The sequence below is a fragment of the Neurospora tetrasperma genome (assembly GCF_000213175.1).
Source record: "Neurospora tetrasperma FGSC 2508 unplaced genomic scaffold NEUTE1scaffold_81, whole genome shotgun sequence".
NCBI lineage: Eukaryota > Fungi > Ascomycota > Sordariomycetes > Sordariales > Sordariaceae > Neurospora > Neurospora tetrasperma.
The window spans coordinates 1,527,448-1,554,874 of record NW_009799179.1 but is presented as its reverse complement, the minus strand read 5'-3'; the positions used below and the strand labels follow the sequence as shown (position 1 = coordinate 1,554,874).

The 27,427-nt window shown below is 52.4% G+C and overlaps 8 protein-coding genes across 8 annotated transcripts; 5 read left to right on the top strand and 3 right to left on the bottom strand.

Annotated features, from left to right (window-relative positions):
- Positions 1–1,936: 1,936 nt before the first annotated feature.
- Positions 1,937–4,759, top strand: NEUTE1DRAFT_70741 (uncharacterized protein; the record flags this gene model as incomplete). The annotated part of the gene is made up of 4 exons (XM_009857083.1): positions 1,937–2,160; positions 2,248–2,392; positions 2,465–4,042; positions 4,113–4,759. 4 exons carry the CDS (start codon positions 2,153–2,155, stop codon positions 4,257–4,259), a joined length of 1,878 nt encoding a protein of 625 aa, XP_009855385.1.
- Positions 4,760–6,805: 2,046 nt separating this feature from the next.
- On the top strand, positions 6,806–10,447 carry NEUTE1DRAFT_70739 (uncharacterized protein; the record flags this gene model as incomplete). The annotated part of the gene is made up of 6 exons (XM_009857082.1): positions 6,806–6,874; positions 7,000–7,058; positions 7,140–7,946; positions 8,001–9,417; positions 9,472–9,580; positions 9,636–10,447. The coding sequence occupies 6 exons, from the start codon at positions 6,823–6,825 to the stop codon at positions 9,820–9,822; spliced, it is 2,631 nt and encodes an 876-aa protein (XP_009855384.1).
- A 974-nt stretch (positions 10,448–11,421) lies between these two features.
- NEUTE1DRAFT_132607 (uncharacterized protein) lies at positions 11,422–15,187 on the top strand (the record flags this gene model as incomplete). Its single annotated transcript, XM_009857081.1, has 9 exons — positions 11,422–11,840; positions 11,932–12,021; positions 12,106–12,754; positions 12,826–13,233; positions 13,294–13,361; positions 13,417–13,570; positions 13,627–13,684; positions 13,750–13,928; positions 14,034–15,187. The coding sequence occupies 9 exons, from the start codon at positions 11,422–11,424 to the stop codon at positions 14,766–14,768; spliced, it is 2,760 nt and encodes a 919-aa protein (XP_009855383.1).
- Positions 15,188–15,633: 446 nt separating this feature from the next.
- On the top strand, positions 15,634–17,131 carry NEUTE1DRAFT_70733 (uncharacterized protein; the record flags this gene model as incomplete). The annotated part of the gene is made up of 3 exons (XM_009857080.1): positions 15,634–15,782; positions 15,873–15,930; positions 16,170–17,131. 3 exons carry the CDS (start codon positions 15,730–15,732, stop codon positions 16,551–16,553), a joined length of 495 nt encoding a protein of 164 aa, XP_009855382.1.
- NEUTE1DRAFT_125395 (uncharacterized protein) lies at positions 17,122–18,631 on the bottom strand (the record flags this gene model as incomplete). Its single annotated transcript, XM_009857079.1, has 2 exons — positions 17,122–17,965; positions 18,053–18,631. 2 exons carry the CDS (start codon positions 18,629–18,631, stop codon positions 17,264–17,266), a joined length of 1,281 nt encoding a protein of 426 aa, XP_009855381.1.
- Positions 18,632–19,617: 986 nt separating this feature from the next.
- Positions 19,618–21,877, bottom strand: NEUTE1DRAFT_89416 (Palmitoyltransferase ERF2; the record flags this gene model as incomplete). Its single annotated transcript, XM_009857077.1, has 2 exons — positions 19,618–20,547; positions 20,601–21,877. The coding sequence occupies 2 exons, from the start codon at positions 21,837–21,839 to the stop codon at positions 19,744–19,746; spliced, it is 2,043 nt and encodes a 680-aa protein (XP_009855379.1).
- A 1,833-nt stretch (positions 21,878–23,710) lies between these two features.
- Positions 23,711–24,983, top strand: NEUTE1DRAFT_96430 (uncharacterized protein; the record flags this gene model as incomplete). Its single annotated transcript, XM_009857076.1, has 4 exons — positions 23,711–23,989; positions 24,286–24,337; positions 24,425–24,609; positions 24,745–24,983. 4 exons carry the CDS (start codon positions 23,885–23,887, stop codon positions 24,787–24,789), a joined length of 387 nt encoding a protein of 128 aa, XP_009855378.1.
- A 1,038-nt stretch (positions 24,984–26,021) lies between these two features.
- NEUTE1DRAFT_53072 (uncharacterized protein) lies at positions 26,022–27,315 on the bottom strand (the record flags this gene model as incomplete). Its single annotated transcript, XM_009857075.1, has 4 exons — positions 26,022–26,129; positions 26,210–26,469; positions 26,749–26,775; positions 27,294–27,315. The coding sequence occupies 4 exons, from the start codon at positions 27,313–27,315 to the stop codon at positions 26,022–26,024; spliced, it is 417 nt and encodes a 138-aa protein (XP_009855377.1).
- Between the last annotated feature and the right edge of the window lie 112 nt (positions 27,316–27,427).

Below are 27,427 nucleotides of genomic sequence, written 5' to 3'. Positions count from 1 at the left end.
GCGCCTGCTGTAAATACCTACATAGCATCTATGATGATAATTACAACTACCGTCTCATCTCTGCGGTGAATCTGTGTGCTGTTCACCTTATGGTTGTGCTGTCTGTAGGCGATGCTCAAATAACATGGGCTTCCGCTCAGAACGTACTCGTCAAGGTAAGGAAAAGGAACAAGGCGTTCCCAGCCCTGACGCGTAGACGTTCACGAGTGGAATGTACCCAACGATATCGGATGATCAGACCACAAAGCGAGGCACACGAGGTCAAGCTTCATGAGTCAGAACTAGAACTTAGTGGTGAGTACAAGCGAGTAGTGAAGTCATATTCCAGAAGAACGTAGCAGGCGTGAACATCTATACGGATGAGGCAACACTATCCTCGTAAGGAACTCCCATGTTCTCAACTTGAACGGAGATATGACATCAAGTTGCCTTTGGTGTTGATGCGGGATTAGATCTGAAGTCCGAGGTTTGTGGCTTGTGATTGGTGGTTACTTCAGTAGCTGTTGACGAGGATGACTTTATTACCTGTCATGGTGTGTGTCTTTTTGGTCAGTCGAATCACCGGTTTCACAGATGTGAAGCACTCCCAGTGAGAGATTTGGAAAGGCTTATTTCTTTCACATGACTTTTTTTTTTGTCACTTGTAGATGACAGGGCGCGAGACACCTTGCTGGCGCCGCATAACATTGGATTGGCATGACGCATGGCTTCTAACGGCGTTACAGCGGATGTGCACTAACTTCCACGCTAGGGGGCAACCCCGCGAGAATAGGAGATGTTTCTTTTCAAGATCCTGTAACCTCTGATGAATCTGTGCTTCAGGAAGAAAAAGAGTGACTGTGAAGGCCTGTCGAAGATCACGGCTTCCAACGGGTTTAGAAGTAAACATTCCAGGCAATCGCATGATTCACCCCACTCTCTGGCAACGAGAAGTCCGATCATCGGTGACGATACATGTGGCGGAGAAGGGAGTGGGGCTTTTGGAATGTTTCCTCTGTTATTATTAGTCCAAATTGGGAGCGGCCTGTCCCTTGTCCGGCCATTGCGCAAGCCGTCCAGCCCGGGATCTCCGTCGTTGATGGCGTCAAGGTTCAGGTCGGGATGGCGTATGCAGTGGTATGCCAGCGCCGGACCCCCGAATCGGAGGACTGGTCGTCCACAGGGAAGTTCTTGAAGTAAACACAGCTTGCTCGGGCCCGGGAGGCCGGACGAGCAACTAGTGTACAGTAGTATGTGCAGTGGAGAGGCGGCCTTAGAACGGCTTTGGCTGTCCAATTGACATGTTGTCCCTGGAAAAGTTTGCTAGAAATTCATAGCGAACGAGCCAATCCTGGGTGGCCAATTCATTATTGTCGTGCATGTACGGCAGAGGGAAGAGGCTCCCCTCACAGAGAAGATCGACGGGTACTCACCCACATCATAGGAGGGATGACTGAGTGACTGACAATTATTTAGTGGCCTGCCATTGTTTGCACCAACAGTTAGCAGCTAAGCCGTCTTTATGTCGTCTATGCCATCTGTACTGACGATAGCAGACATGAAGATGCCCAGCGCACGGCGTTAAGGAAAAAGACCCCAATACCCAGACCAGAACCAGTGGCGATGAACATGCCTAGCATACCCGCGGAACACTGCATGTGAGAGTCAGCTTGGACATTTGCCTGACATTCAAGACGACAGGGCAACCAGTGTTTGAAGTGGGCGAAAAAGGGTTGTGGTCCTTCCGGGAGAGTGGGGCAACCCAGATCCCCCGTCTCGTGGTTGTTGGAGTTGAAGTTTGGCCCCGCGAAGATCTCCCCAGCAAGGCCCATCACGCCCCGTTACCGGAAACGCGCCGGTTGCTCTTCCAAGACGAGAACCAGGTGGAATGACTCAGAAAACTTTCACGAGTTCGGGCGCCGAGTTGGTATAATACCAGACAACGTATCATTCGTCAGTCAGATTCTGGGGAAGTGTCTTCGTTCCCGCTCTGAACTAACCAGTCGTACTTTGCAATTGGGGATTTGCCTTGGGATCTTGCATACCATTTCACCCCACTTTCCGTCTTTCTTTTTCCCGAAGCACGTCAGTCACAACGTCGGGCACTCTTTGATCTTTCCCATCTTCTGTCCAAATTGCATTGCCTAGTCACCCACCTTGTACCGTGTTCAAGATGCCGATGTAAGCACAACATACTACTACGTCGAGTCCACCTTGGTGACCCCCGTGTCACGGCGCACACAGGTTTTAACATACAGCGTGTCTCAGGCTCAAGGACCCCTCGACCAAATACAAGCCGTTCCCTCCCCTGAACCTCCCGGACCGGCAATGGCCCAACAAGACTATCGTCAAGGCCCCGCGCTGGCTGGCCACCGACCTTCGCGATGGTAACCAGAGTTTGGTTGACCCCATGGTATGCCTGCCGCCTCTCCTGCCTGCTTGCGACCTGTCTCTTGTCACCAAGCTTAGCTAACCCTCCCCTCAGAACGGCGACCAGAAGTGGAGATACTTCCAGATGCTCACCGAGTTGGGCTACAAGGAAATCGAGGTTTCCTTCCCTTCCGCCTCGCAAACCGACTACGACTTTACCAGACGCCTTATCGAGACTCCCGGTGCCGTTCCCGACGATGTTTGGCTGCAAGTTCTGTCGCCCTGCAGAGAAGACCTCATCCGCCGCACAGTTCAGTCCCTCAAGGGCGCCAAGAAGGCCATCATCCACATCTACTTGGCTACCAGCGAATGCTTCAGGAGAATTGTTTTCGGTTTCACAGAGGACGAGAGCGTCGAATTGGCCAGCAAGTGCGCAGCTCTGGTCAAGTCTTTGACCAAGGACGACCCCGAGATGGCCGGCACAGAGTGGGCGTTTGAGTTCAGCCCCGAGACCTTCTCCGATACCAGCCCCGAGTTCGCAGTGCGCATTTGCGAAGCGGTAAAGGCCGCCTGGGAACCCACAGTGGAAAACCCCATCATCTTCAACCTCCCCGCAACAGTGGAGATGGCCACTCCCAACATCTACGCCGACCAGGTGGAGTACTTTTGCCGCAACATTACCGAGCGCGAGAAGGTGTGCATATCGCTCCACCCCCACAACGACCGCGGCTGTGCGGTTGCCGCTGCCGAGCTGGCCCAGATGGCTGGAGCCGATCGAGTGGAAGGATGCCTGTTTGGAAACGGAGAGCGTACCGGCAATGTCGACTTGGTTACCCTGGCCCTCAACCTCTACACCCAGGGTGTCTCGCCCAACATTGACTTCTCCGACCTCGGCAAGGTGATCAAGACCGTGGAGGAGTGCAACAAGATCGAGGTACACCCTCGTGCACCTTACGGCGGTTCTCTCGTCGTGTGCGCTTTCAGCGGTTCTCACCAAGACGCCATCAAGAAGGGCTTCTCCCTGCGCGAAAAGGAGGGCAAGGAGTACGCCGATTATTGGCAGGTACCCTACCTTCCCCTGGACCCCAAGGATATTGGACGTGATTACCAGGCTGTTATTCGCGTCAATTCTCAAAGTGGTAAGGGCGGCACTGCCTGGATTATCCAGCAGCACCTCCACCTTGACATGCCCCGTGGCCTACAGGTTGCCTTCAGCAAGGTCGTTCAGAGGATCGCCGACGAGAAGGGCCGCGAGCTTCTTCCCACCGAGATTACCGATTTGTTCAAGAAAACATATTACCTCGATGAGAACCCGCGCTTCAATATTGTCGACTACTCGATCAACCCAGACCGATCCAGCTCGCCGGCGCCGCCCGCTCCGGGCAAGACCCAGGACACCAAGAACCTTGGACGTGTGTTCGAGGGTGTCATTTCCATCGAGGGTCACGAATACAACCTTAGAGGCCGCGGCAACGGACCTATTTCATCTTTGGCCAACGCCCTTAAGAGCGTTGGCGTGGATCTGGATGTCCAGGACTACAAGGAGCACGCCGTCGGCCGTGGTCGTGATGTCAAGGCTGCTACCTACATAGAATGTACGGCAGCCGGACAAACCGAGAAGGTCTGGGGCGTCGGCATTCACGCCGATGTTGTACAGAGCTCTCTGATTGCTCTTCTCAGCGCAGCGAGCAACGTAAGTTCACCTATCGTCAACTCCTTCATGCTTGGGGTCGAAAAAATTACTGACTCCTCTTTTGCTATAGTTCGTTGGAAGCCGCGTCGGTAGCCCGATCATTCCCAAGCCTGTTGCCGACAAGGAAGTCAGCGGTGACGTGAACCTCAGCGTACCCAACGGTGTCAATGGCAAGAGCATCATCCAGGCCCTCGAGTCCCAAGCGGACGAGATGTAAGTTTGTTGGCTTTTAAAAGTAATGAAATGTAATGAAGCATTTGCATAAGGGTTGGTGAACGGTGGTTCTGGATGGGCTGGGAAAAAGTCACAGCTTCTGCGGTAGCCAAAATCCCCAACCAGGGGATTTTGACTGTTTACTGTTACCATCGACATTTAAAATAGGGGTTTGTTTTCGCGCATTTGTTCACAGATACCTAACCTACTTGGACGCGTTTGAGTTTCTTTGGGACAATCTCACGGGTCCACGTTTTCATAAGCCTTAGAAAAAGGGGGCTTGGGGTTATGCTTACACCCAAAAAAAAGAAAACATCTGATGACCGTAACCGGGACTACAAGAGATGTCAAAGCAACAGATTGCGTACACACACACACATGCATCCAGAATACAGGACAACTGCTACAGCAACTGACAGTGCAGTACCATTCAAAGATGAACTAAGCCTGCCTGGGCCCAAGAATGAAATATATCAAAATCACATGCTTTATGCTGTTCTGGTACTCAGTTCATGCATTCTTTGTCTGCTGCTTCCATGGTAGCAAAACTTCGACAATATTGCCTCTCTCCTCTCCCACCTTGTTGCACGGCCTTTCGGGTGAAACACCGGGGATGGAGGGGGTTTGCTATTGAGTAAGGATAGGCCATGGACGAGATATGCATCCAGAACACGCTTGTGGAAGGGAGGCAAAATAGTCTGTAATGTACTTTATAGAAAAGTAATGGTAATAGAGGCCGAGTTTTTTCTGTCTTAGTGTAGGTCCTGGGAACCCAATCAAATGGCCGTTGGCTGTCCCTTATAAAGTGCAGGTATTTATGTTGGTGGGAAGATTTATACGGACGACACAGCAATCCCCGAGGGATGCTGGAGAGGGAGCTTAATCGTGAATCTGTGGTCGGGTACCTTCATATGATCGCCAGGTATTAACTGGTACGGCAAGGAGCGTTCTTTGTCTACACTAACAGTTTAGAGGTGCCCGGTCACTACATCCACAACGCTTTCTGTTGACGGGTGTTCTGGAAGAAAAGGGATGGGGGCTTCTTGGATTTCAGAGACCCCCTATTAAGGAGGGAAGTCACTGCTAGCCCAGGCAGCCAATGGAGATGATAGCCCTATCTCCTTTTGCCCATTAGCAAGTCTGGCTTGTCTGGCAGCCGGCCAGGCAGGCAGGGACCTTAGAACAAACGCTACCTACCTAGGGAAGCAACATTATACGTAGGTACTTCAGTTGTAACTACCTCTAGGTAAAGAGAGACCACAATCTGGGCGGGGAGGGGGTGTGCGTCATAGAGGTAGGTCTCTCAAACTTGGACCGTAGGTAACTGTTGTTGGTAAGTTTCTGTAGAGTTGGTGGTAACGCCTAAGAAAAGATACAGTGCACATCTGGAAGCGGATAGAAACGTCACTTCTCTCGCCCTCCCTTTTCCACGACCCCCCGGCCTTCAGCCCTCCACTTCAAATGCACCTGGACCCCCGTTCAACGTCCAGCAGCCCTGCGGTTGCCGAGTAGCGTGTAGTGTAGTTGCTAGTGAAGCACTGAGCCTTGGGCGCCGTGGGAGCCTGGCCACCTCAGTTGTGTTCTTGCAGACATAGAGGTACCTGGGTACACCATGTGCCATCTTTTATTTCCACTTCACATGAAAGGACAGATGTTCTTTATCCTAAAACTTGGTCCAATTGCCCGTGGGCAAAGCGTCTTCTTGAAGTGTTTGTAAAGGTCTTGCATTTCATTGTCCCTTCAGTTCTCAAGTTGTTTCCTGCAGTAAGACGTCTAATTCCTTCTTTCCCGAGAAACATGGAGCGAGCCGTTTGGTGCAGGCGAGCATTCCCGTCGACCTTTCAGGCCTGGTCAGCAAAAGTTTAGCGAAGAAACCGCACGAGCCAGGCGACGAAGGTAACACCAAACACAGCACTACTGGGATACGTTACAGGCTCCCGTCCCTCCCCACAACAACAGGCAACACCCCCCAGCCGGACAGCATCGAAACTGAAAGCATACACAACCCACCTACCTGCACCTTCACCAGGCGAAGCATCAGCACCTGCGATTGTTGACAAAATTTTCGACCAAAACAAGACCCGCAGTTTGGCGTCAGCACTGCACTGTGTCTGGATTCTCCTCTCTCCTTCCACTTGCAGGCGAACGCTCGGAACAGCGACAAACCCCTCGCATCGCCATCCCCATCCATCCCTCTCTATCCCCATCGCAATCGTCTCAGACGGACCGCATCGATACCATCCATCCACCAACCGCCATCACCTGGCATCCAGATCCCACCCACGGCTCTGCATCTGCGCCTCGCCTCTGCGGTTCGATCTGATCTCACCGAAAGCAAATCGAGTCTTGCCCCGATTAAGATTCAAGGTTGCTGTGGACCGTGAACCTTGGACTCCCGCCCCCCGCTTGTTCCACGCAGCAAAACTTTAGTTGCATCAAGCCCAGGCCGACTTTCTCTCCCTTTCGGAAACCCCCCCCTCCCTCTTCTCCCACTACCACCGCCAACCCGCTTCGTTTGCTGGAGAGAGACCCGTTCTTCCTCCGAACCAGGCATCCAAACCGCAACCATGGAGGGCTCTTCAGATATCAACACCGTCCTCACCAACTCGCTGAGTCCTGGTCAGTATATATTCGACATCCTCACCCATGCCCCGACCCTCCTACCTTTTGGCAGCCGCTCTCGCCATGATGAATCGCGTCAGCTCGTCCAAGCCGTGACGCACATGCTAACTCCTTGTCTCTAGACGCGACCCTGCGACATGCTGCTGAACAGCAGCTCAGCCAAGCCGCTCAGACAAACTTCGTATGGCATCCTCCCCTCGTTGCTCCTGTGTCGCATCCCCACAGCAAGGTCATCATAACCGCTAACTTGTCTGTTTCTTAGTCTCAATACCTCGTGACACTTGTCCAAGAGTTGGCAAATGAGGGCGCCCAGAGCCACATTCGAGCGGCGGCCGGTATCGCCCTCAAGAACGCCTTCAGTGCTCGCGAGTTCGCTAGGCAAGCAGAGCTCCAAGCAAAATGGCTTCAGCAGACAGACCAAGACACAAAGACACGGGTGAAACAGCTCACCCTCGAGACCCTCGCCTCCAGCAGTACCCAGGCAAGCCAGGCCTCGGCGCAGGTTATCGCGGCTATCGCTACCATCGAGTTACCACGAAACGAGTGGCCAGACCTTATGCACGCCCTGGTCAAGAATGTTAGCGAGGGAAGCGAGCACCAGAAGCAGGCCTCTCTGACCACCATCGGCTTCATCTGCGAGAGTCAAGATGTCGATCTACGAAACAGCCTGGTTCAACATTCCAATGCCATCCTCACAGCTGTTGTCCAAGGTGCTCGCAAGGAGGAGCCCAACCGCGAAGTCCGACTTGCCGCCATTACCGCCCTCGGCGACTCTCTCGAGTTTGTCGGTAACAACTTCAAGCATGAGGGCGAGCGCAACTACATTATGCAGGTTATTTGCGAGGCGACACAGGCCGAGGACTCTCGGATACAGCAGGGTGCTTATGGCTGCCTCAACCGCATCATGGCCCTTTACTACGAGAACATGCGCTTCTACATGGAAAAGGCTCTGTTTGGACTCACCATCCTGGGCATGAAGAGCGATGACGAGGATGTGGCCAAGCTTGCAGTTGAGTTCTGGAGTACCGTTTGCGAAGAGGAGATTGCTATCGAAGATGACAATGCTCAGGTACGTTTCACTGCCACATTGGTTGAGCAAGAATCCCACTAACAACAGCTGCAGGTTGAGAGCTCGGAGCAGATGCGCCCCTTCTACAACTTCGCCCGCGTTGCTACACTCGAAGTAGTCCCTGTGCTCCTACAGCTTCTCACCAAGCAAGATGAGGATGCGGCTGATGACGAGTACAACATTTCGCGTGCCGCGTACCAGTGTCTCCAACTCTACTCTCAAGCTGTCGGTGCGGCAATCATCCAGCCAGTCATCCAGTTCGTTGAAGCCAACCTTCGCGCTGACGACTGGCACCTCCGTGATGCCGCTGTTTCTGCTTTCGGTGCCATGATGGATGGCCCCGAGGAGAAGTTGCTTGAGCCTATCGTCAAGTCTGGCATGCAGCCCTTGATCGGCATGATGGAGGACCCCTCTTTACATGTTCGTGACTCGACCGCATACGCTCTTGGCAGAATTACAGAGACTTGCTCGGAAGTGATCGATCCCGCTGTTCACCTTGACCCCTTGATCACCTCCCTGTTCAACGGCCTCATGAGCAGCCCCAGAATGGCCGCGTCCTGCTGCTGGGCTTTGATGAACCTCGCGGAACGTTTTGGCGGCGAATACGGTGCCGCGCAAAACCCCATTACTCCTCACTTCAACCAGTGCGTGACCAACTTGCTCGCCGTAACGGCGAAGCTTGACGGTGACGCTACAGTTCGCACCGCTGCCTACGAGGTTCTTAACGTGTTTGTGCAGAATGCTGCCAACGACAGTCTCCCTGCTGTTGCATCCCTCTCGGATGTTATCCTTCAACGTTTGGAGGAAACCCTGCCCCTGCAATCCCAAGTTGTCAGCGTTGAAGACAAGATCACTCTCGAGGATATGCAGACCAGTCTCTGCACCGTGCTCCAGGCAATCATCCAGCGCTTGGACAAGGAGATCACTCCCCAAGGCGACCGCATTATGCAGGTTCTGCTTCAGCTCTTGAACACTATTAATGGAAAGTCGGCCGTTCCTGAAGGTGTCTTTGCAGCCATTAGCGGTCTTGCGAACGCCATGGAGGAGGACTTTGCCAAGTACATGGACGCTTTTGCTCCCTTCCTTTACAATGCCCTGGCAAACCAGGAAGAGCCGAGTCTCTGCTCCATGGCTATCGGCCTGGTCAGCGATATCACTCGCTCCATGGGCGAACGCAGCCAGCCATACTGCGATCAGTTCATGAACTATCTCCTTAACAATCTCAGGAGCACCGCTCTTGCCAACCAGTTCAAGCCTGCAATCTTGCAGTGCTTCGGCGATATTGCTGGCGCTATTGGCGGTCACTTTGAGGCTTACCTCTCGGTTGTTGCTGTTGTCCTTCAGCAGGCTGCCACCGTTACCGCTTCTGCCGAGGGCTCTTATGAGATGTTCGACTATGTGATCTCTCTCCGTGAGGGTATTATGGATGCCTGGGGTGGCATTATCGGTGCCATGAAGGGCAGCGATAAGAGTAAGTTTCCTCGGTCTTAATCGCGCTTTGCAGAGGCTGACAAATGTCGTACAGCCAACGTTCTCGAACCCTACGTTCAGTCGATCTTTGAGCTTCTTAACACTATTGCTCAGGATCCTAACCGCAGCGAAGCCCTCATGCGGGCCGCTATGGGTGTCATCGGGTAGGTTGGCATGATGTTGAGACAACACATTATAGAAACACTAACGATTATCTAGTGATCTTGCGGACGCATATCCCAACGGCCAGCTGGCCGAAGTCTTCCGTCAGGACTGGATCACCGCCATGATCAAGGAGACTCGGTCGAACCGCGAGTTCCAGCAGCGTACCATTGAGACTGCTCGGTGGGCGCGCGAGCAGGTCAAGCGTCAGATCAGCGGCACCCAGGGCATGATCCAGACATGAGGTTCACTCAGCCCTGAGGACAATCCCAAAGGTGCTCTCTCAGCTCGTCGGCCCTCAGGGCCACTAGCGTCACTTCAAGCACTTCACTCCCGTAGTCGCTTTGGAAGATGCATTATCCCATCACTACCCCCAAGCCCCTTAGCAGCAAATCCTTGACGAACGCGACACGATTCCACGACACTACACCCAATCCCTCCAGTAACACGATGCACAAATGATGTGATACAAGCCCCTCGATGGTTTTGCACTAATTTATACATCATGTTCGTTTAAATGACACTTCACACAGCACCAACACACCTTTATATCCCTCGTCCCCCTTGCGCGCGGCTGCTAGCACTGGTTTGTTATTTGGTAACACGAATCCTGGGCGTTATTCGGGTCAGCGATAGAGAAGAAGGAGGAAAACGAGAGAAGAGATTTATCATGTATTGCGCGTCACCCTGTAGCACACGTTTCCCTTTGATATCCAAGGCAAAAGGAAGAAGGACGTGCATCATAGGGCGATCCGACGCAGAACGCACAATCATGTAGAGACACACGAAGAAAGAAACCATTCCCCAAAACAAACAATCCCTTGTTATGCATACTCCCACTCCCACTTATACTTTACTTACCTTTGTTCACACCACTTGTCCGAACTACCTACAATAACATGTAACATTTAACATCCAACAGGAGAAGGAACTATGTCAAGGCACAGGAGGGAGGATTGGGCCTTCTCGGGGGATCATTCACATGTACCCTCACAGTCGTATATGGGTTGGCTACGGCAAGAACAAGGCTCTTGTTTGATGAAGCTAACTTACGATATGATATCAGAAGAAGTGTTCTTGTCTAGTAGAAACAGCGAAGGAAAAAAAAAAAAAAACCGACAGTTGCTCCGCTCAATGTGAACTATAACTTCCTCCCTAGGGCTGTTGAGTGTTGTGAAGTGATAGTGCCCGCTACCTGTACACTTTGTACATCAACCATACGGCACGCGACCAATCACGTGTAGCTCTTCTATGGCGGAAGTGTTACTTGATGCCTGCAGTTCAGTTCAGACAATCTTCAAACTGGTACTGAAGGTCCCACCTGATCCATTCTTTCGCAGGGCTGATTCTCAAGCCTCTTTACGATAACGAGTGACTTCCACCACAGTCTTTGCTGTCGGTCAAAACTGAGTGTGTTTTGGATTCCGAACTCCCACTGTCGTTCGTCTTCCGAGTGTGGGTCCTGGGGCTGCTATCTGGCGACGGGCGGGTGGGTGCCGACTGAAAGTTTTGCCCCGAGGGTTCAAATCCAGGCGCGCGGCATTCGATTTTCACCCATCTGGGCCTGCCCTGTGCAGCACATATCCAGGGCAATTGGCGGTAGAGATTGGACCATATCTTGCCCTGCCGGCAATCAAATCATCCGCCCCGCAACCAACAAGAAGCCGCTCCGGCAAATCTACAGCTTCAACAGCTACCTTTTCTGGTCTGTCATCTGCAACTAAAACATCGCCGTTGTGCCGTACCGGCGTCTCATTATCGCTTCTTCTTATTCATTTTGCCCTAGGCATCCTCCTCATCCTCCTACGGGTCCCAAAGCGCCGCCCGCGTCGTTGCCGGCAAGATGGACCAGGAGATGAAGCAGGCCGAGCAATCGCCGTCGCCAGCTCCCATGGCGATGGCTTCTCTGCCGGCCGCGTCGCCTCAACCACAACAAGACGTCGAGATGCACCAGGACCAGGACTCCCCTCAGACTCCGATGCAACTCGACTTGTCAAGCCCCGTGCCAAATACCAATAGTCAGCCACAGCAACAGCAGCAACAGCAGCAACAGCAACAGCACCAACCGCAACAACTGCAACCCCAGGTCAATCAGATCAACGGGCAACAGCTCACCGGTCAGATTCCTGGCCAATTTCCTCTTCCCGGCCAACCTCCAAGCCAGGTCAATAGCCCAGTCTCTGTCGGAACTCCTGGACAAGTTCCTGGCTTAGCCCTCCCAGCACCTGTCATCAAGCGAAGAGCTCCAATCGCTTGCCGAAGGTATGTGAACAGTTGCCGGATCGACTTGGCATCATCCAAACGTCACGAGTACCCAGGTGAAAGCGAAGGACTAACGTGTCGCCCTTTACAGATGCCGCCGTATGAGAAGCAAATGTCTCCATGACAAGGCCCAACCTCCCTGCCAGGCTTGCCGCGATGCTGGACTTGGTCCGGCTGACTGGTAAGAGTTCCCATGATGCATGCAAGCCCTGTCGCAAGGGTGTCTCTGCTCTCTTCATCTGCTAAAATCAAACCTTTTCCCCAGTACTTTCCCCGTCCGTGGCCAGCCCGATCAAGATCGCGAATACCGACACCCTCGAATCAGAGCCGACAAGGCGACCAAACGAGACCCCGCGAAGGTCCGACGCGAAATCCTCGATGCACCCGTACGCTCACCAGCGCCGGCGGTGCCCAGACCTATCAAGGGCTACGATGAATGGGATCTTCTGCCGCCGCTGCCTGAAATAGTCGAAGCCGTCCACAAGTTCACAGCTCACTACTTCCAGTTGGGCTTCATCCACAAGCAACACTTTCCCGAGCGGCTACGGACGAACCACCGATCTGTCAGCGTGTTTTTCCTGCTAAGCATCTTGAGCATTTCGGCCCGACTGACGCCAACATTGGTGGATCGGTTTGGCGGTGCTGTTCAGGCCGCTGAAGTCTTTATGGAACGCGCCTCCGAGGTTGCTTGCCGCGAACTGTATAGAGATCCGGACCTGGAGAGATGCCAGGCGTTCTACCTGTTGAGTATTGCCCAGCAGGGAAGCAGCTTGAAACAACAGAGCTCGATCAACATGGCAATTGCTATGCGTATGGCCACATTGATGGGACTGCATAGGGAGGAGACCTACAGGCTGCCGGAAAACCCCTCAGAGGAACTAATCATGAGGGCAGAGTCCGCCCGCCGCACCTTGGTATGTGGCTCATCCTTACATTGGATGGAATGATGGGATTGCGAAATGGTTTGTGACTAATTGAATGATAGTGGATGCTCCATAGTCAAGACAACCTCCATTCGGGTCCGCGGTGCCCCGTATCTCTATCAGCCAGCGATATCACAGCATTACTGCCTTGCAACGAGAAGGACTTCGCCACTGGTCAAATTCCAAAGTCGAGAGCAGCGCTCCAGGACACTCCCCCGGCCCTGGAGAACCCTAGTCTTGTTACCGACGAGGGTCGGTCCCTGTTTGCAACGCTTATCCAGGCCCATTACTTCTGGGGAGCGATCCCCCGCCGGGTGCTTAGCAACGATAAGGTTACGGATCCATGGGAGCCAGAAAGCGAGTATGCAATTATGGTCAACCGCCTTGCGGAATGGGAGAGGGGTTTGCCTAATGACCATCGGTGGAGTAGCTTTCTCCTTAAGGGCTACAAGCAGGAAGGCCAGGACCTGGTGAGTTACAAGGAGGAAACATGGAAAGCAAATACCTACTCAGCGCTAATATCTCCGTAGGCATACCTCGGTGTGACGATGATAACGCGGCTCTGCAATATTGTTCTTAGGAAGGCATACTTGACCGAGTAAGTAACCCCGGTCAAGCGCTAAAGACCTCGAGCTGACAACACCGCATTATAGTATCTTGTCCGACGATAAGTCCCAACCAGAGCGCACAGCTTTCTGGACTGAAATGTCTCGTCAACTGTTCAGCAACGTGAGAGATCTGTACGAACAAATCGACACTCAATATAACGAGCGGTCACCCGAGGAAGGTCCTGGGGCACAGATGGCGGTAAGTACTGATGGGATCTGACTCAATCAATGAATGCTGACTGAACTCCCATTCAGGCGTTCTGCGTTTACAGCTGTGGCTTCCTCGCATGCTACTTGTGCAAATATCCAAATCGTAAGCTATCTGCCCTGAAGAGTGTTCTTTCTAATGACAGTAAGCTAACGCGACATTATAATCAGTCTGCCCTGAGCCAGCCATTACTCGCGAAGGCCCTTCAATGGTTGCTCGTGTTCTCAGCATCTTGGCAGAAAGCAGGAACATATGGCCTTTGGCAACTAGGTGGTATGAGCATCTGGAACGGTTCTACACAGCCCAAAGCGGCGTGATAGTTGGTAACGAGGGTACCATGGCGGACAGCGTAAGTTATCATCATTTCCACCAAAAGGCCCCTCGTTCACGGACTCGGCAGGCTGATTTTAACCTCCTGCTCCCCCAGAGAGATGAAATACCTCACGTCCTTCAGATGCCGACTGTCCAGCAACAGCAAGCCCAGGCTCAAGCTCACATGGCTTTGGTTCAAGCACAAGCACAAGCACAAGCCCAGGCTCAGGCTCAGGCTCAGGCTCAGGCTCAGGCGCAGGCTCAAGCTCAGGCTCAAGCACAGACACAACAGGCACAGCAGGTACAAGTACAGGCACAACAGCCATCGCAGCTACACTCAACCTTTACTGCTCAGATGCAGGCCCAACAGGTACAGCAAGCTTTAAGCGAAAAGCAGGAGTCTGTACCTCAGGGTAGTCCGGAACAGGCGATCATTAGCCCGGCACAACCCAGTGTCCCAACTCCCGCGATGTTCATCGACCCTAGTCTGCGTGTGCCTACATCCTCACAACCGCAGGAGCAGACTCCTGCTCCAACCGCTCCCCAGCTGCAAGATTCGACATCCCCTTTGCAACAGGGGCAGCAACCGCAACCTGTCGCCGCTGGTGTAGCTGGTCGGCAGTCAACAGATGGGCTGGGCCTACTCATCGAAGCGTTTGACACTCAACAAGCTGGTGGCGTCCCTCCAACGACCACGGCTGGTCAAGGACAAGTTCCGTATGACCCACAAGCAACCCCGCAGCAGTATTACCCGCAACCCGGTACCTTGGGCGTCAATGACGGGTATGAGAACGAGCTGGGCTATTACATGTCGGATCAGGGGCAACCCGGTGCTATGCAAAGCTGGGTTGGTGGAACGAATATGTATGGGTATTAGGAGCAACCCACACAGAAAGACATGGCGGAGGCGGAGTTCATAAAGAGGGACTTTGGGAATTAAAAGAGCAAGGAGTTGATATAGGCGATATGTCTAGGTTAGGTGGGGCATCATCCGGTTGACGGTTGGAGTAGGGAATCAGGCGTACCTTGAAAAAGAAAAATAAGAAAAAAAAAGAGAATATATAAGGAGTTGGACTATGGATGGTCTGGATTTCTATAAACTAACGAATACGTAGGATCTCGGTGTTCAACTTTGCTACTTCGGGGGGAAGAGGTTTTGCGCCATGGCCATGGCTTTACACTATAGCTCTGTTGAGGTCAAATGGCCATGATTGTAGTAGCGCATGCATGGCTGGCGCTGTTGGACTAGTCCATTCCGAAACCTTGCTATAGTGGTTGGAAATCGATAGATTAACGAACTTTTTGAAATCTTTTCCAATTCTCAGAGTGCAAGATGCTTACTTCCGGTAAAACTAGTCAGACTCGTCGGCATCATTCGATGTTATAAGTCCAGGTCATCTTCACACTTTGTGAACCAGGTATAAGTAAGTAAGTATCAAGCCTCAGCAGACGCCTCCAGATACACAGTTTGCCAAGGTGCTTTTCAGCACCGTACACTCCGTCATCCATGCCCGGAGTTTCCCTAAAACTCGGAGCTTCCTAGGGTTAACTATGGCAGTTCGATAAGAGGCTTCCAGAGGGTTAAGCTAGCAAGTCACAAGCAAGTCAGCGCACCTGCTTGCGCTAGCGGGACAACAGCAGTCGCCGATTGCGAAGCGGAATTCGCGAGCCGGCAGCGCAGCCAGACAAATCGCAAAACCTACCTACCTACCTACCCTTATCCTCCTCCGGTGACATCAGGGTAGATAGAAGCTACCGGTCTCGAACTCCTACCTCGCCTCTCTCCCTGCACCAATTCCCGCTCTATCCTCCTACCAAAACCCCGCGACAAATTCACAATGGGTTCCAGCGCCTCGAAGCCCTCTGCTGCGGCGCCGCATGTGTGGAAGGCGTATGTCGTTCTTCTTTCTGGGCAATTGATGGATTCTGGAGACTATTTAGAGAGTATGGGAAAGCTGACTTGTCAAACCCAACTAACTAGGCCCGCCCCGGCTGGTGTATCGCACACTCTTGTCGAGCAGTTGGAGTCTAGCCCCGAGGTATGATGCCGTCTCCGTCCGTGCCATTTAGCTGTCGAGCTATACTGTCCTCCTACCTCTGCCTACGATGCGAACCGGTTACTCTTCCCACGCCCACACTACCGCGTCCCTCCTCTGCCTCCTCGTTCGCCTACACAGCAGATTCATAAACCGTTTCATACCAGCCATCCAGCCAGCCAGCTCAAAGCCTTCAATCATTACGCATCAAGCTTCAACTGACACACAGCCAAACATAACAGACCGACATGTCCCGCCAACAGGCCCTCGAGCTCCAAGTTCAAGCCCGCGTCGCTGAAGAGCTGAAGCGACTCCGGGCCGCCGAAGCCGCCAAGCTGCAAGAAACTCTTAAATCCTCTTCCTCCGACGAGCAGCAGCAACAACAACAAGAGAACGACATTAGCAGACAAAAGGTCCAGAAGGAAATCGAGGCTTTGCGTGCCAAGCTCGACGAGCACCGCAAGGTGCGCCCGCTGCCCGAGAGCACGGAGACGGCGCGCAGCGAGGTGGTGCGGTGTCTGCGTGAGCACGACCGCCGGCCGCTGGACTGCTGGAAGGAGGTTGAGGCTTTTAAGGAGGAGGTGCGGAGGCTGGAGAAGGGATGGGTTGATAAGGTTGTTGCTTAAGTTCTCTCTGAGACTGGAGTGAAAGCTTTTCCCCGGACGCACCTAGGGTACCCGGCACACACACACACACACATACCGACAGACGGATATACAGGAGGGGATATACCTGGACTGGGTACGGATGTTGGCGGTGGGCCTGGGTGTAAGGAAGGGAAAGCAAGAAACCTTGTGCGCTCAGTTTTGCGCAGCCCAAGGAAGTGTTGAAAAGGGCTAGGGATGAGTGGAAGGGAATGACAAGGCCAGCTGGGTTTTCTCATGGACCAAAAGGAGAGGGAGAAGCTGCTAGTTGAGTTCATCTGCAGTCAATCGAAAGGATAAGCAGAAATTAGCAGCTCGCTGGATGGGGTTACTGGTTGATAGGGTTGACTGCGACATTGCAGTCAGTCAAGTGTGTGTATGTGAGCGTGTATCATAGATGTCTCAAAATGGTCAAAAAGCTGAGGACCCGTGGCTTTGGAGCTTGGAGCAATGGTAATAGATAAAGGCTAAGCTTTCCTTTCAGTCAATTCAGTCAGGTCAAGACAACGATCCAAAAGAACGGCAAACAACTCTTAAGACAAGACAAGCAAGAGTATAGACCAACATTTTTTTTCCCACCGCCTTGACAACGGCTGTAGTGGGAGAGAGCACCACAAGTTAACCCAGCGCCTCGTGAAGACCTGTCCGCTAAAACAGATACTGTTAGGTCAAGAGGGAACTACCAACTATCTCTACAGAACATCGGGCACCTGCAAAACCACCTCCGCCAAATCTACTTTTCCCGCATTCTCCTCCTTAATTTCCTCCTGTTTTCTCCGTTTCTCCTCCTCCTCCTTTTCCTTCCTTCTCCTAACCTCTTCCCGTCTCGCCAACCCTTCCTCCCTCTTCCTCTGCTTCCTAGCCTCAGCATCCTCCCATTCCGCATTACCACTCTCACCATCGCCGCTCTTTTTCTTCTTCTTCTGTCCCTCAACACCACCAGCAGTAGCTCCCTCACCAAAAGCCAACCTCAATGCCTCCTGAAACCTAGCTATCCTCTTCTTATTCTCCTCGAACCGCTCGTTGGCAATCTTGACCAGCAGAGACAGGTATTCCGGAGACACCAAAGACTGTCGTTGAGAGCCGTGTTGGACGCCGATGAGGGACTCGAAGGAGAGGCCCATGGAGCGGATGGCTACTATGGGGTTTGGAGTGACGGATTCTGTTGGTGTTGGGGTTGTTGAAGATGATGGTGATGATGATGCTGATGATGACGATGATAGTTGTTGCGGGAGGTGATTGTGGTGAGTATGACACTGGTGACAGGAGGAGAAAAAGGGAGCAGTTAGACGGGGCAAGATGGAGACGGCGCCTGTTTCGCGGAAGCCCGAGGTCATGCCGGATTGGATTGCTAGATGGGCGTGATAGGGCGAGGTGGTTAGGATGTGGAGGATCTAGGGCGGTTGGGGAGGAGGGTTAGTTCAAGCTCTAGTGATGGGATTGTGCGGGGGTTGCAAGTAGAAGAGAAGAAAGGAACGTACCATGGGTTCAAACTTGAAGTGAATCAACCGCTGCTGCTCTTGCTGTGAATCCCCATCACCATCACCATCCCCAGACCCAGGCTGATCAGACCCATTCCCAGTTAAGCCAAACACCTCCATCCAATGGTCCCCATCATACTCCCTCCCCGTTTTAGCGTCAACTGTCTCTAACGGATCATGAGAAACAAACAGCCATTCCCCTCCACCTTTACCTCCAGAGGAACTGGCTGTTACCGCAGCAGCTGTAGCTGCTGTTGATGCCCTTACCCCATCTTCACCACCTCCTTCGCCATCTCCCTCTCCCTCTCCCTCACCCTCACCCTCAACACCACCAGCACTAGAAGCTTTGTTGTCCTTCTTCCTCTTCACACCCTCCAAATAAACACTCACCCTCCCCGCGCAACTGCTCGTCGTCACCAATCCTTCGTAACCATGGTTGATCTCGTCAATCAGTTCGCGAATGGCCACGTCGACTGATCCTTTGGGGGAGGCGTCGGTGTACTCGACGTCGGGAACGGAGAGCTGGGAAAGGATTTTGGATTTGCGGGTGAGGAAGGAGGGGGTTGGTGGGGGGAGCATGGTTCGGTTCTTGTTTGTGCGTCGAGTGGTGAGTTGGGTGACGGAAGTTGTTCGGGGTTAAAAAGCGTGGGTCAAAGAACGCTTAGTGGTTTAGATGAGATATATGGGGGGGCGGAAGAAGAAAGAAGAAAAGAAAAGAAGAAGAAGAAAAAACTGAATTTTGTAAGCTGGTAATTCGTGAAAGGCGGTTGTTGAGCTGTGGTGGACTGGTTTTGACAAGGTGAGGTTCGTGTCATTGATTGATGTCTGAACTGAAGCTCTCAAACAATTCTTTTGTGAATTGTGGGTCCCTTTCTCATGTATCTATCTACCTACAACGACCTGACTTTATGCTTCCCAGCGATACTGTGACTTTTCGCCGGAATCATTTGCAATATCTCAATAACAGGAAACCAGGAGTCGTACACAGTATATTTTATTGTTTTGAAACCAGTGATTGAACATTACCACGCCGCCCGCTGCGGTCTAAACGCACATGTATCTGTCTACATAGCCTCCACTCAACGAAGCCGTTGATACCAAGTTTAGTAGCAACGTGTGATAGTTACGAGACCAGTGCCACGTGAGGCTGTTTACATATGGTATTATAGAAGTTTCTAACTAAAAACCACAAACGAAGTTTGGGAACTAGCTACTCTCATCAGGGTATAAAAAAAACTTAAAGTTCGTACAGTAATGAGGCCTGTCCGTCCAACTCCTTCGTTGTTGCTCCCGTCCCTATGTGTTGCCAATGAGATACGAACCACTAGGGCGCTGTACCCCCGTCTGATTCATCCTGGCTTTACTCCTTCTTCTTCTTCTTCTTCTTCCTCCTGCTGCTGTTTACAAATTTATGATCGCTGTTATTGTTTGATTACAAAAAGAACCAAAAAAAGAAAAACCCTTCATTCAAACTGGTGCACGCATGTTCTAAAACAACGTAAAGCCGTGCATGCCGTTAGGTATCTGACAAACAAGGGGGAGAAAAGGGGCCAACATAAAAAACATGAAAAAATAATGGTGCGTTGATGCGTACTAATGGTATATGTAAAGATGGGTGTGCAGGTGTGCTATATGTATCGAAGTCAAACAGAAACGCCGAAAATGTCAAGATGAGGAGAAAACCATCAATATCATGTCCTGACCTCCGCCGTCGACCCATTATTCGAGTTTCGCAATGCTGTAGGTCCCATGAATCCTGTCTGAGGCAACTGCGGCGAGACGTTTTGCATTTCCATGCCCTCTTTCGAGTCAGAAACCGCTGGCTGTTGCCAGCGCCGATGGGATCCGAGTCGCTGGTCACCCTGGTTATACTTGACCTTGAATCCGTAATAAGTCGGGGGCCTTGGCCGGCATAGCACGACAAACCAGTTTTTGAGCCAGTTGGCCTGAGTAAAAGCACGGTATCGATCCGACTTGGGAAACTTGTGAGAGTTGAGGTATTCGCGAGTTGTCTCGCCGCGAGCCATCAAAAAAATGTGATATCCGGTGAGTGCAGCCGGGTATAAAAATGTCAGAAATCCAAAAAAGACCATGGCAAAGGGTACGCGAAAGTGATTGACCGCGTGACCAAAGCTGATATGGTGTTGATTCTTGTACACCAGAATTTGTGCCAGGCAGGCGCCGATAAGGTACAGAGCAAGAACGGTTGCCGAGCTGACGAACGTGAAAAAGTAGCGGTAATTGCGACGACCAACACAGTTGTTGAGCCATACGCAGTGATGGTCTTGGGTCTCAACACAGTTATCGCACAAGCGGCAGTGATGAGCGCGTGGAGGACGCCACAGTTGGCATGTCTTGCAGTATTTGATCGGGACCTCCATTGCTGCCGTTGAAGCTTCTGCCGAGTGAACGAGAACCCAGTCGGTCGTTGGCGGGCCTGTCGGGCTGTCCTCCATTTCTGGAGGAGGAAACTTGTGCAAGTTTCTCGGTAGAATCTAGAACATGTCAGCGTGACACCACTCACAAAGGGTAACAAGCCGTAACATACTCCTGGATCTGACGCCGAGGCGTGTAGGAACGAAGATACACAGATATAAGCAAGATAAGCAAATGTAACGGGTATCGCGGGTGAAATGTTGTGCCAGATCCAAGGCGCCGAGAAGATGAAAAAGAGGATGCAAGGGAGAACGATCAGTGACCCGGTTGCTATATTTATCGGGCGTTGCTTTGTGTTCTGAAACCGTCCACCTAGGCAAAACACTGTGTTTCCTTCGAAGTATTCGTAGTTTTTCCCAAGATTCGCGCGGTTCTGCCTTTTTGCACGTCTTTTGAATCTGGCCCTTTGCCTCTCGTAACTTTGGGGTGGGATGTTGGGAGACGAGGCAGCTGATTGCAGCTTCTCTCCGCCCTCAATCTCTCTATTGGAGCCCGTTACCCCGGACTCGTTCATCCTCGGCATCAAAAAGCTGGACCTGAAAGATCGCGACGTCCTCGTAGGTGACCTCGGTGGAGTTGTCGGGCTTTCCTCTCTGTAGTCTTTGTTCATTTCCACGTTGATGTTCCGAGCATCGACGGGTCTCTGCAGCGGCCGGACGCTATCCGTAACACTCGAAGTAGGAAAAAATCCGTTGATGGGACTCGTGTTGGCTGTCATGCGGTCCATTGTATCCTGCTCCGTCATTTCGGTTCCCCTAGAGGGCATACGCAGCTCTGCGTCCTCCGCAATCTGTGCCCCTATGCGGCCGCTTCCAGTTGAGATGACACTATTGCGAGCCCCTGCTTCTCCGGTGATCACATACGGGCGGTTCATTGTTGGCGGGCGCCCAGCGCCCCTTTGCGCCTGGAGTTTCTGCGAGCTCATCGGACGAAAGAAGCCATGGGACGTTAGAGACGGGACATGACTCCTGCTCGCAGCGCTGATGGGGCGACCTCCTGCACTGCCGATGCTCCCAGCTATGCTTCCTCGCTTCCCCGACAATTGTTGGCGTAGAGGTACCGATTGCGCCCACGGACCCCTTGATGATAGCCCGGTCCCAGACGTCTCGGGACGAGACTGTGTGTCCGAATAAAAGCCACTCCTCCTGTTGGGGTTAGCGCTCGAAGGGCCACCACCGCGTGGTGTTGCATCTGATCCTTGGCCATCTTCCGTGCCAATATCCGTCATTCGCGAAGATATTAGGCTGGGAGGGCCAGCAACGGTAAGCTCGGCTCGAGGAGGGTACTGTGGGAACGTGTTATCGACATTTGTCGGGGAGGCTGACCTTGAGGGTCCCTCTTCGGATGCCATTGTGTCGGCTAGGGAATCCTCCAAGTCCCGCACTTCGACCGCGCAACAACGGCGTGTGTGTGTGATGTCTAGCTAATGTCGGGAGATCCCACGCTATAGCATGGCTATGATTCGAGAGCGATGATGGTAAAGTTTCCCAACGGTGGAAAAAGAGGTCGGCGATGAATATGACAAGTTGCGGCGGACTATAAACCGGGCGCAAATGTGTCGACAGCGTCAAGTATACGTGAACGACGTCGCTTGGGAGTTTCGAGGTCCGGGCGCGCTACACTGGGTGTCGGGATACTGAGATCAGACGGAGGAGTGGTATGCTTGACGCAATGACGCTCGGATCGACGGGATGGCGGCGCAATAGAACGGTTTCGGTAGGATACGGTATCTCGTAAGTCGGGGCTGGGTAGCTGGCTGGTCGCTGATGTGTCGGGATCAGGTCGGCTGCCGTTTTGCTGTTACAGTTGGCGGTGCTTATTTGCAGCAAGGGGATTGCGGTGTGTATGTGCGAATGCGTACGTCGGGTCGTTGGTGAAGGAGTGTTGTCTTTCCCTATGGCGGCGAAATCACCCTGGTCTCGGTCGGACGAAAATAATGAGCGTATCCGTAATCCAACTTTGTTGGTTTCCAGCTGTGTTAAGGAGTGGACGGCTGAGCGAGATCTCAGCCTTTTGGATTAGTGCGAAGAGAGAGTGGTGTTTGCCTTGTGCCTTTTTTTCGGGTCGAGTCTAAACGGAAAGTCGAAAAGTGTTGTGCAACGGGATGGGTTGCAAGGAGTGGTTAGCCAAGAGCCTCGCATTATCCCCCGTTCGTTCTCACTCAGCATTCCCGTCCCTTTTTTGGGGGTGACCTTTGGGTGTCCTTTTTCGCTCCCACATAAGCAAAGCAATTCCTATGGTACCTTGGGAAACCCCCAGTCAATGTCAAGCGTATGGTAGGCCCGGCCTTTGCACCGGGCACTTTGTTCGAGATCATATTGAAATGGGCCGTGTCATCCATGCAGCGCCGTCATTTCTTTTTTGCTCATCAGCCCCAGGTAAGAAGGCACCCCGAGGCATCCTTCGGGTTAGTGATCGCGATGACCCCACTCCACGGGCACCTCTTCCACTGGTGACAAAAGCATTCCTCTGCCAGGTCCTCTATGTGCCTGGTACACTTCCGCTTCGCCTTGCGTGTCGGTGCCACGGCTGCATACCTACTAAGCAATGGAACACTGTGGCCCCTGTCCCCTTGAACTGCCAAGCTGCCCCTGAGCCAACCTAGCGCTCCCTATCAACCTCCAAGATTCGATTTTTATGCCTGGGCTCCTTTTCCTGATGAACGCCTCTGAACCGTCAACTCCATGCGGTGCCATTACGTAGACTTGTAGTTCGTGAAGCTGACGACAGACATGCCTAAACCTGGAGGTACGGAGGACGGAATGCGATAATTCAAAACTCGGATCACCACAAATAAGGTGGCTGCATACCGCAGTACGCACGCATCATGTACTCCAGATTCCCGTCACACGTGGGCAAACAGCCGGAGCTCAGCTGGCTGACTGTAGCTGAGGTTTGGTTCATTCAATCCCATCTGAACTTGGGATACCGGGCCCACTGTTGCCGTCCGATCGGGCGTCGGGCAGCACCGCAGCCATTCCGGCTTTTGCGACACTGCACACTGTGATATGTACACTACCAGCTATACGCGCTCAGCCCTAACCCTCCGCTCATTTGACCGATAATAAAGCACCACGGCATCACTTGGCTCACCAACCAGCACCTTACGTAAGACATGCCAAGTCTTTTACCTCAAAGCCTCGAAATCATACCACTACCCGTTAAATCCACCCGTCCAGGCCGTCAAGGGGTCCGTGCACCAAGAAACCTCAAAGCTTGTGCTGTTGCTGCATCATCGAAAGCCGAAAGCTCTCAATTCCCCGAAACACACTTCGCACCTGACGCCATAGCTACCTCCCGTTCGCCGGAACCCCCACCACCGACCTCGACAACAAACCCTCCCCATTGACCCGTTCGTCGAAACTGCCATCCAGCCCGACCTTTCACACCATCACAATGGCCTCCTTCATTGCCCGCCGTGCTTTCTCCACCACCGTCCGTCGCATGACGACTGGTGAGGAGGCTCTCAAGACCGAGTCCAAGAAGAACCCCGAGATTCTGGTGCGTGATATTTGAACAAATAGGGGCACCTCGTGCCTCACTTTTCCCTCAACACATCGACCTACCGAATAGTCGGGAAGGGAGGTTCCGCAGGAGCTTTGGGCGAGCTGGATCCTTGCGCCGGGCCGGGGGAACGGATGGAGAGAAAAGGCTTCAAAAATGCGCGCGCGGCGGGTTTAGTGTGTTGCAGAAGGAGCGGGATATGATGCAATGATCACGCAGAACAAGAGGGGAGGATAAAGAAAAACAAACAAGCTTGGAAGCTAACGTGGAAGTTCGTGTTGCTCTGAGTATAGGTCCTCGGTGGTGTCATGGTTGCCGCCTTCATTGGTGCCGGTTACTACTTCGGTATGTCTCTTATCTCGTCCCCAATCTAGAGAAGGATGCGAAAATACGAACAAAAGCTCTAACATCTTGTGTTCACCACGCCCAAAGCCCGCAACCCTACCGCCTCTACCGCCGAGACCGCCGTTCCCCAGACCAAGAACTCCATGCCCTGGGAGTCGGGTTCGGGCGCTGGCAAGTACCAGTACCACCCCGGCGGTGATCCCTCTGCTGCCCCCAAGGATGCCCCCAGCGCCGTCAACGTTGTCGTTGTTCCCAACGTCACCCTCCCCAAGGTACGAATCACGACGATCCCGAACAGGTTTCCCGTCTCCTGATATCACATGTTCCTCAAACCGAGAGATGGGCCACACGATGTGGAAGAGGGGGCGAAGAAAGAACAAGTTGACTAACAGCGATTTCTACCGCAGTCTCTCCACGAGAAGTACAACAAGTGGGGCAAGGAAGGCTACTAAATTATTATATCTCTGTTATCATCATGATGGAGAAGATTGCTGCGGAAGCGGCATGAATGGGATGGCTTTTCTCCAAAAAGCGAGACAAGCCACACCACAACACTTGTAGATACGCCTAGATTCCAATGAACGGTTCTCGTGGGCCGTTTTGGTTAGCCATGAGATGAAGAGTAAAATACTGCACGCGCACCCACACAACTTGAAAGTCTATTCTTGTTTCTCAACCTCAATTTGTCCTAATGGTGGTATTTGGGAGCCGGAAAGGCTCGGTAAGCTGGTCATGGTTGACACCCAGTTGGGATGAGGATGCAGAGTCATCTTCTTCAAATCCAAATATGGTAGCTTCATAATGCTCAAGAAAATATGATCACCACACATGTCCCGCTGGCAGCTAATGAACCATAACCCTCGCTGAATATTCCTACGAAAACAAGGAGGTGATGCCGACAACTTGACGCCGAGAACACCCCAAGGTTTGACCACACCTATCCATGTGTAAGGCGCACATCCAAGTAAGAATAATCCGCAACCCCCTGATCGGGTTTTCTCTTTCTCCAAGAGCCCTCCAACCCAATACAACGCATACCAACTAAATTCCAAACCCCGATCCTCAACAAACACAAACTTAACACCACGTAAATGCAAAGCTCTCTCTCTCCCAACTTTCGCTTCTTCCTCCAATTGCTCAGTACCAACTGACTTGCTTCCAGATTTCAACTATCGCTGCTCCCACGCCTCAGCTTCGTTAGGCAGACCCGGACCTTTTACTATCTGTCCGGAAGGAGTTCCGCCGAGACCTTGGGTTGCTCTTTCCGACTGATGGTGACCACCTCTTGCTCGTTGATACGCAATTCCACTGGTCGTACTAGCCAAGAACTGTAGCTAGCCCAGTCGCTGTTCCCCTTTTCTTTGTTGTCCTCCTTCCTCTCGCTCAGATCTTGGTGGTTCTCATTCCAACCGGCTTCGCCTTCTCAACCGTTTGTAGCCGGGCCTCTCCTTTCTGGTTCCGCTATGAGATGAGCTGCTCTGTATCGGCTTGAGGTTGCTGCTGCTGCTGCTTCCCGAGGCCGCCCCTTCCCCCTTTTCGGCTGTTGCTGTGCATCAGCTTGATGCTTCGCCTTCTTCTTCTTCTTCTGCTTCTGCTGCTTCCGAGGCGACCCCTTCCGCTATTTCGGCTGTTGCTCGGGCACTGGTAGACGCACAAGCGTCGGCAACGCCGCGAATTTGCCCCCCTAAGTGTGTCGCGCCGCGGCGTCGGCAAACTGTTCCCGTTGGATTCGCTCGAGCTCTTCGAGTGTTAGGCCGGACTGCTCGAACTTGTTTGCTTTCTTCTCTCGTCCCTGTTGTGTTGATGTGTGTTAGCTTCACCAATGAAAACAAAGACACAACCGAACATGGAGATAATAACGGTTCCAAGTACCTTTTGAACCTCTTTGTGCTCCGCAGCTGCCTCTAGCACGGCGGGGACGTAGTCGGCAAAACCGAGCCGCTCGAGCGCCTGCGTGATGTGATCACAAGCAATCGTCTTTTTCGACTCCTTCTCGGAAATCTCATTCGCCTCGGACGATACGAGCGAGATGAACTCAACGCAGAGGTCGATGAGAAGATCCCGTGCTTCCTTGGCGAATGACAGGCCAGTCGATGATGGGAGAATCTCGCTCACAATTTTTTGGACCGTCGCTGTATGGAAAGTTAGCTCGTACCCTTTGAAATCTTGCACGGCCTTGAGCAACTGGCGCAGCTCCCGAGACCTAAAGACTTCTTTCTGCGTGGTGAAGGTGGTCCATCCGATATTCCGTTTGCTTGAGGATAGGCTTCCTTCAGCCAGAGGATACCGTCTCTACCAGCTCACCAAGCCGAAAACTCGCCTTTGGTTCTCCCAACTGCTTGGTGTTATCCTCCACCACCACATGTCTCGATGATACGGCATCCCGGTATCCTGACTGAAAATTAACGTACCTTTGGGGAGTGAGAGGTCATCATTGCCTACAGTAAACCTTGTTAGTAAAAAGACATGATGAACCAGGAAAAGGAAAGGAAAAAAAAGCAAGCTACTCGGAGGTGGTGAGACTCCAGAGCCAGAGACGATCCACGGCTCCGAAGCGTATGCATAACGGTATCCGGAATATTCGTCCATCTTGGCTGAATGATCGCCACACTTCTCGGTTGAGGAAGTGGTTGAGAGAGCTGCCGTATAAGAACATGTTGTTCATATAGAAAATACTTGTTCTTGAAGTCCATTGTGACATGCTTTTCTTATTCACTCGAATTTCAACAATAGGTCGTGAAGAAGGAGTGGATGAAAGGAAGTGTTGTTGGTTTGGACTCATGAGGGAGGCTCACTCCACTCAACTTGAGTGTAAGGCTGAGTGGCTTCATCATTGGGCCAACTCAACCGTGTCTGGGTGCAAGCAAATGGGCAATAGTCATCGAGGAACTCCTCCACCCCCCGACAAAAACGAAAACAGAAACACAAAAAAAGGTTATACAGAGCGACAACGGACCTCCAAATTCGTGATCGGACATTTTGGCTGGTGGATAATCGAGAGTCTCCTACGTGGGTCGTCGTGGGATTGTGTATATTGATGCCTCGAGGGGTCGGATATCGACTAGGTATGTGGCCGATGATGCAAAACCC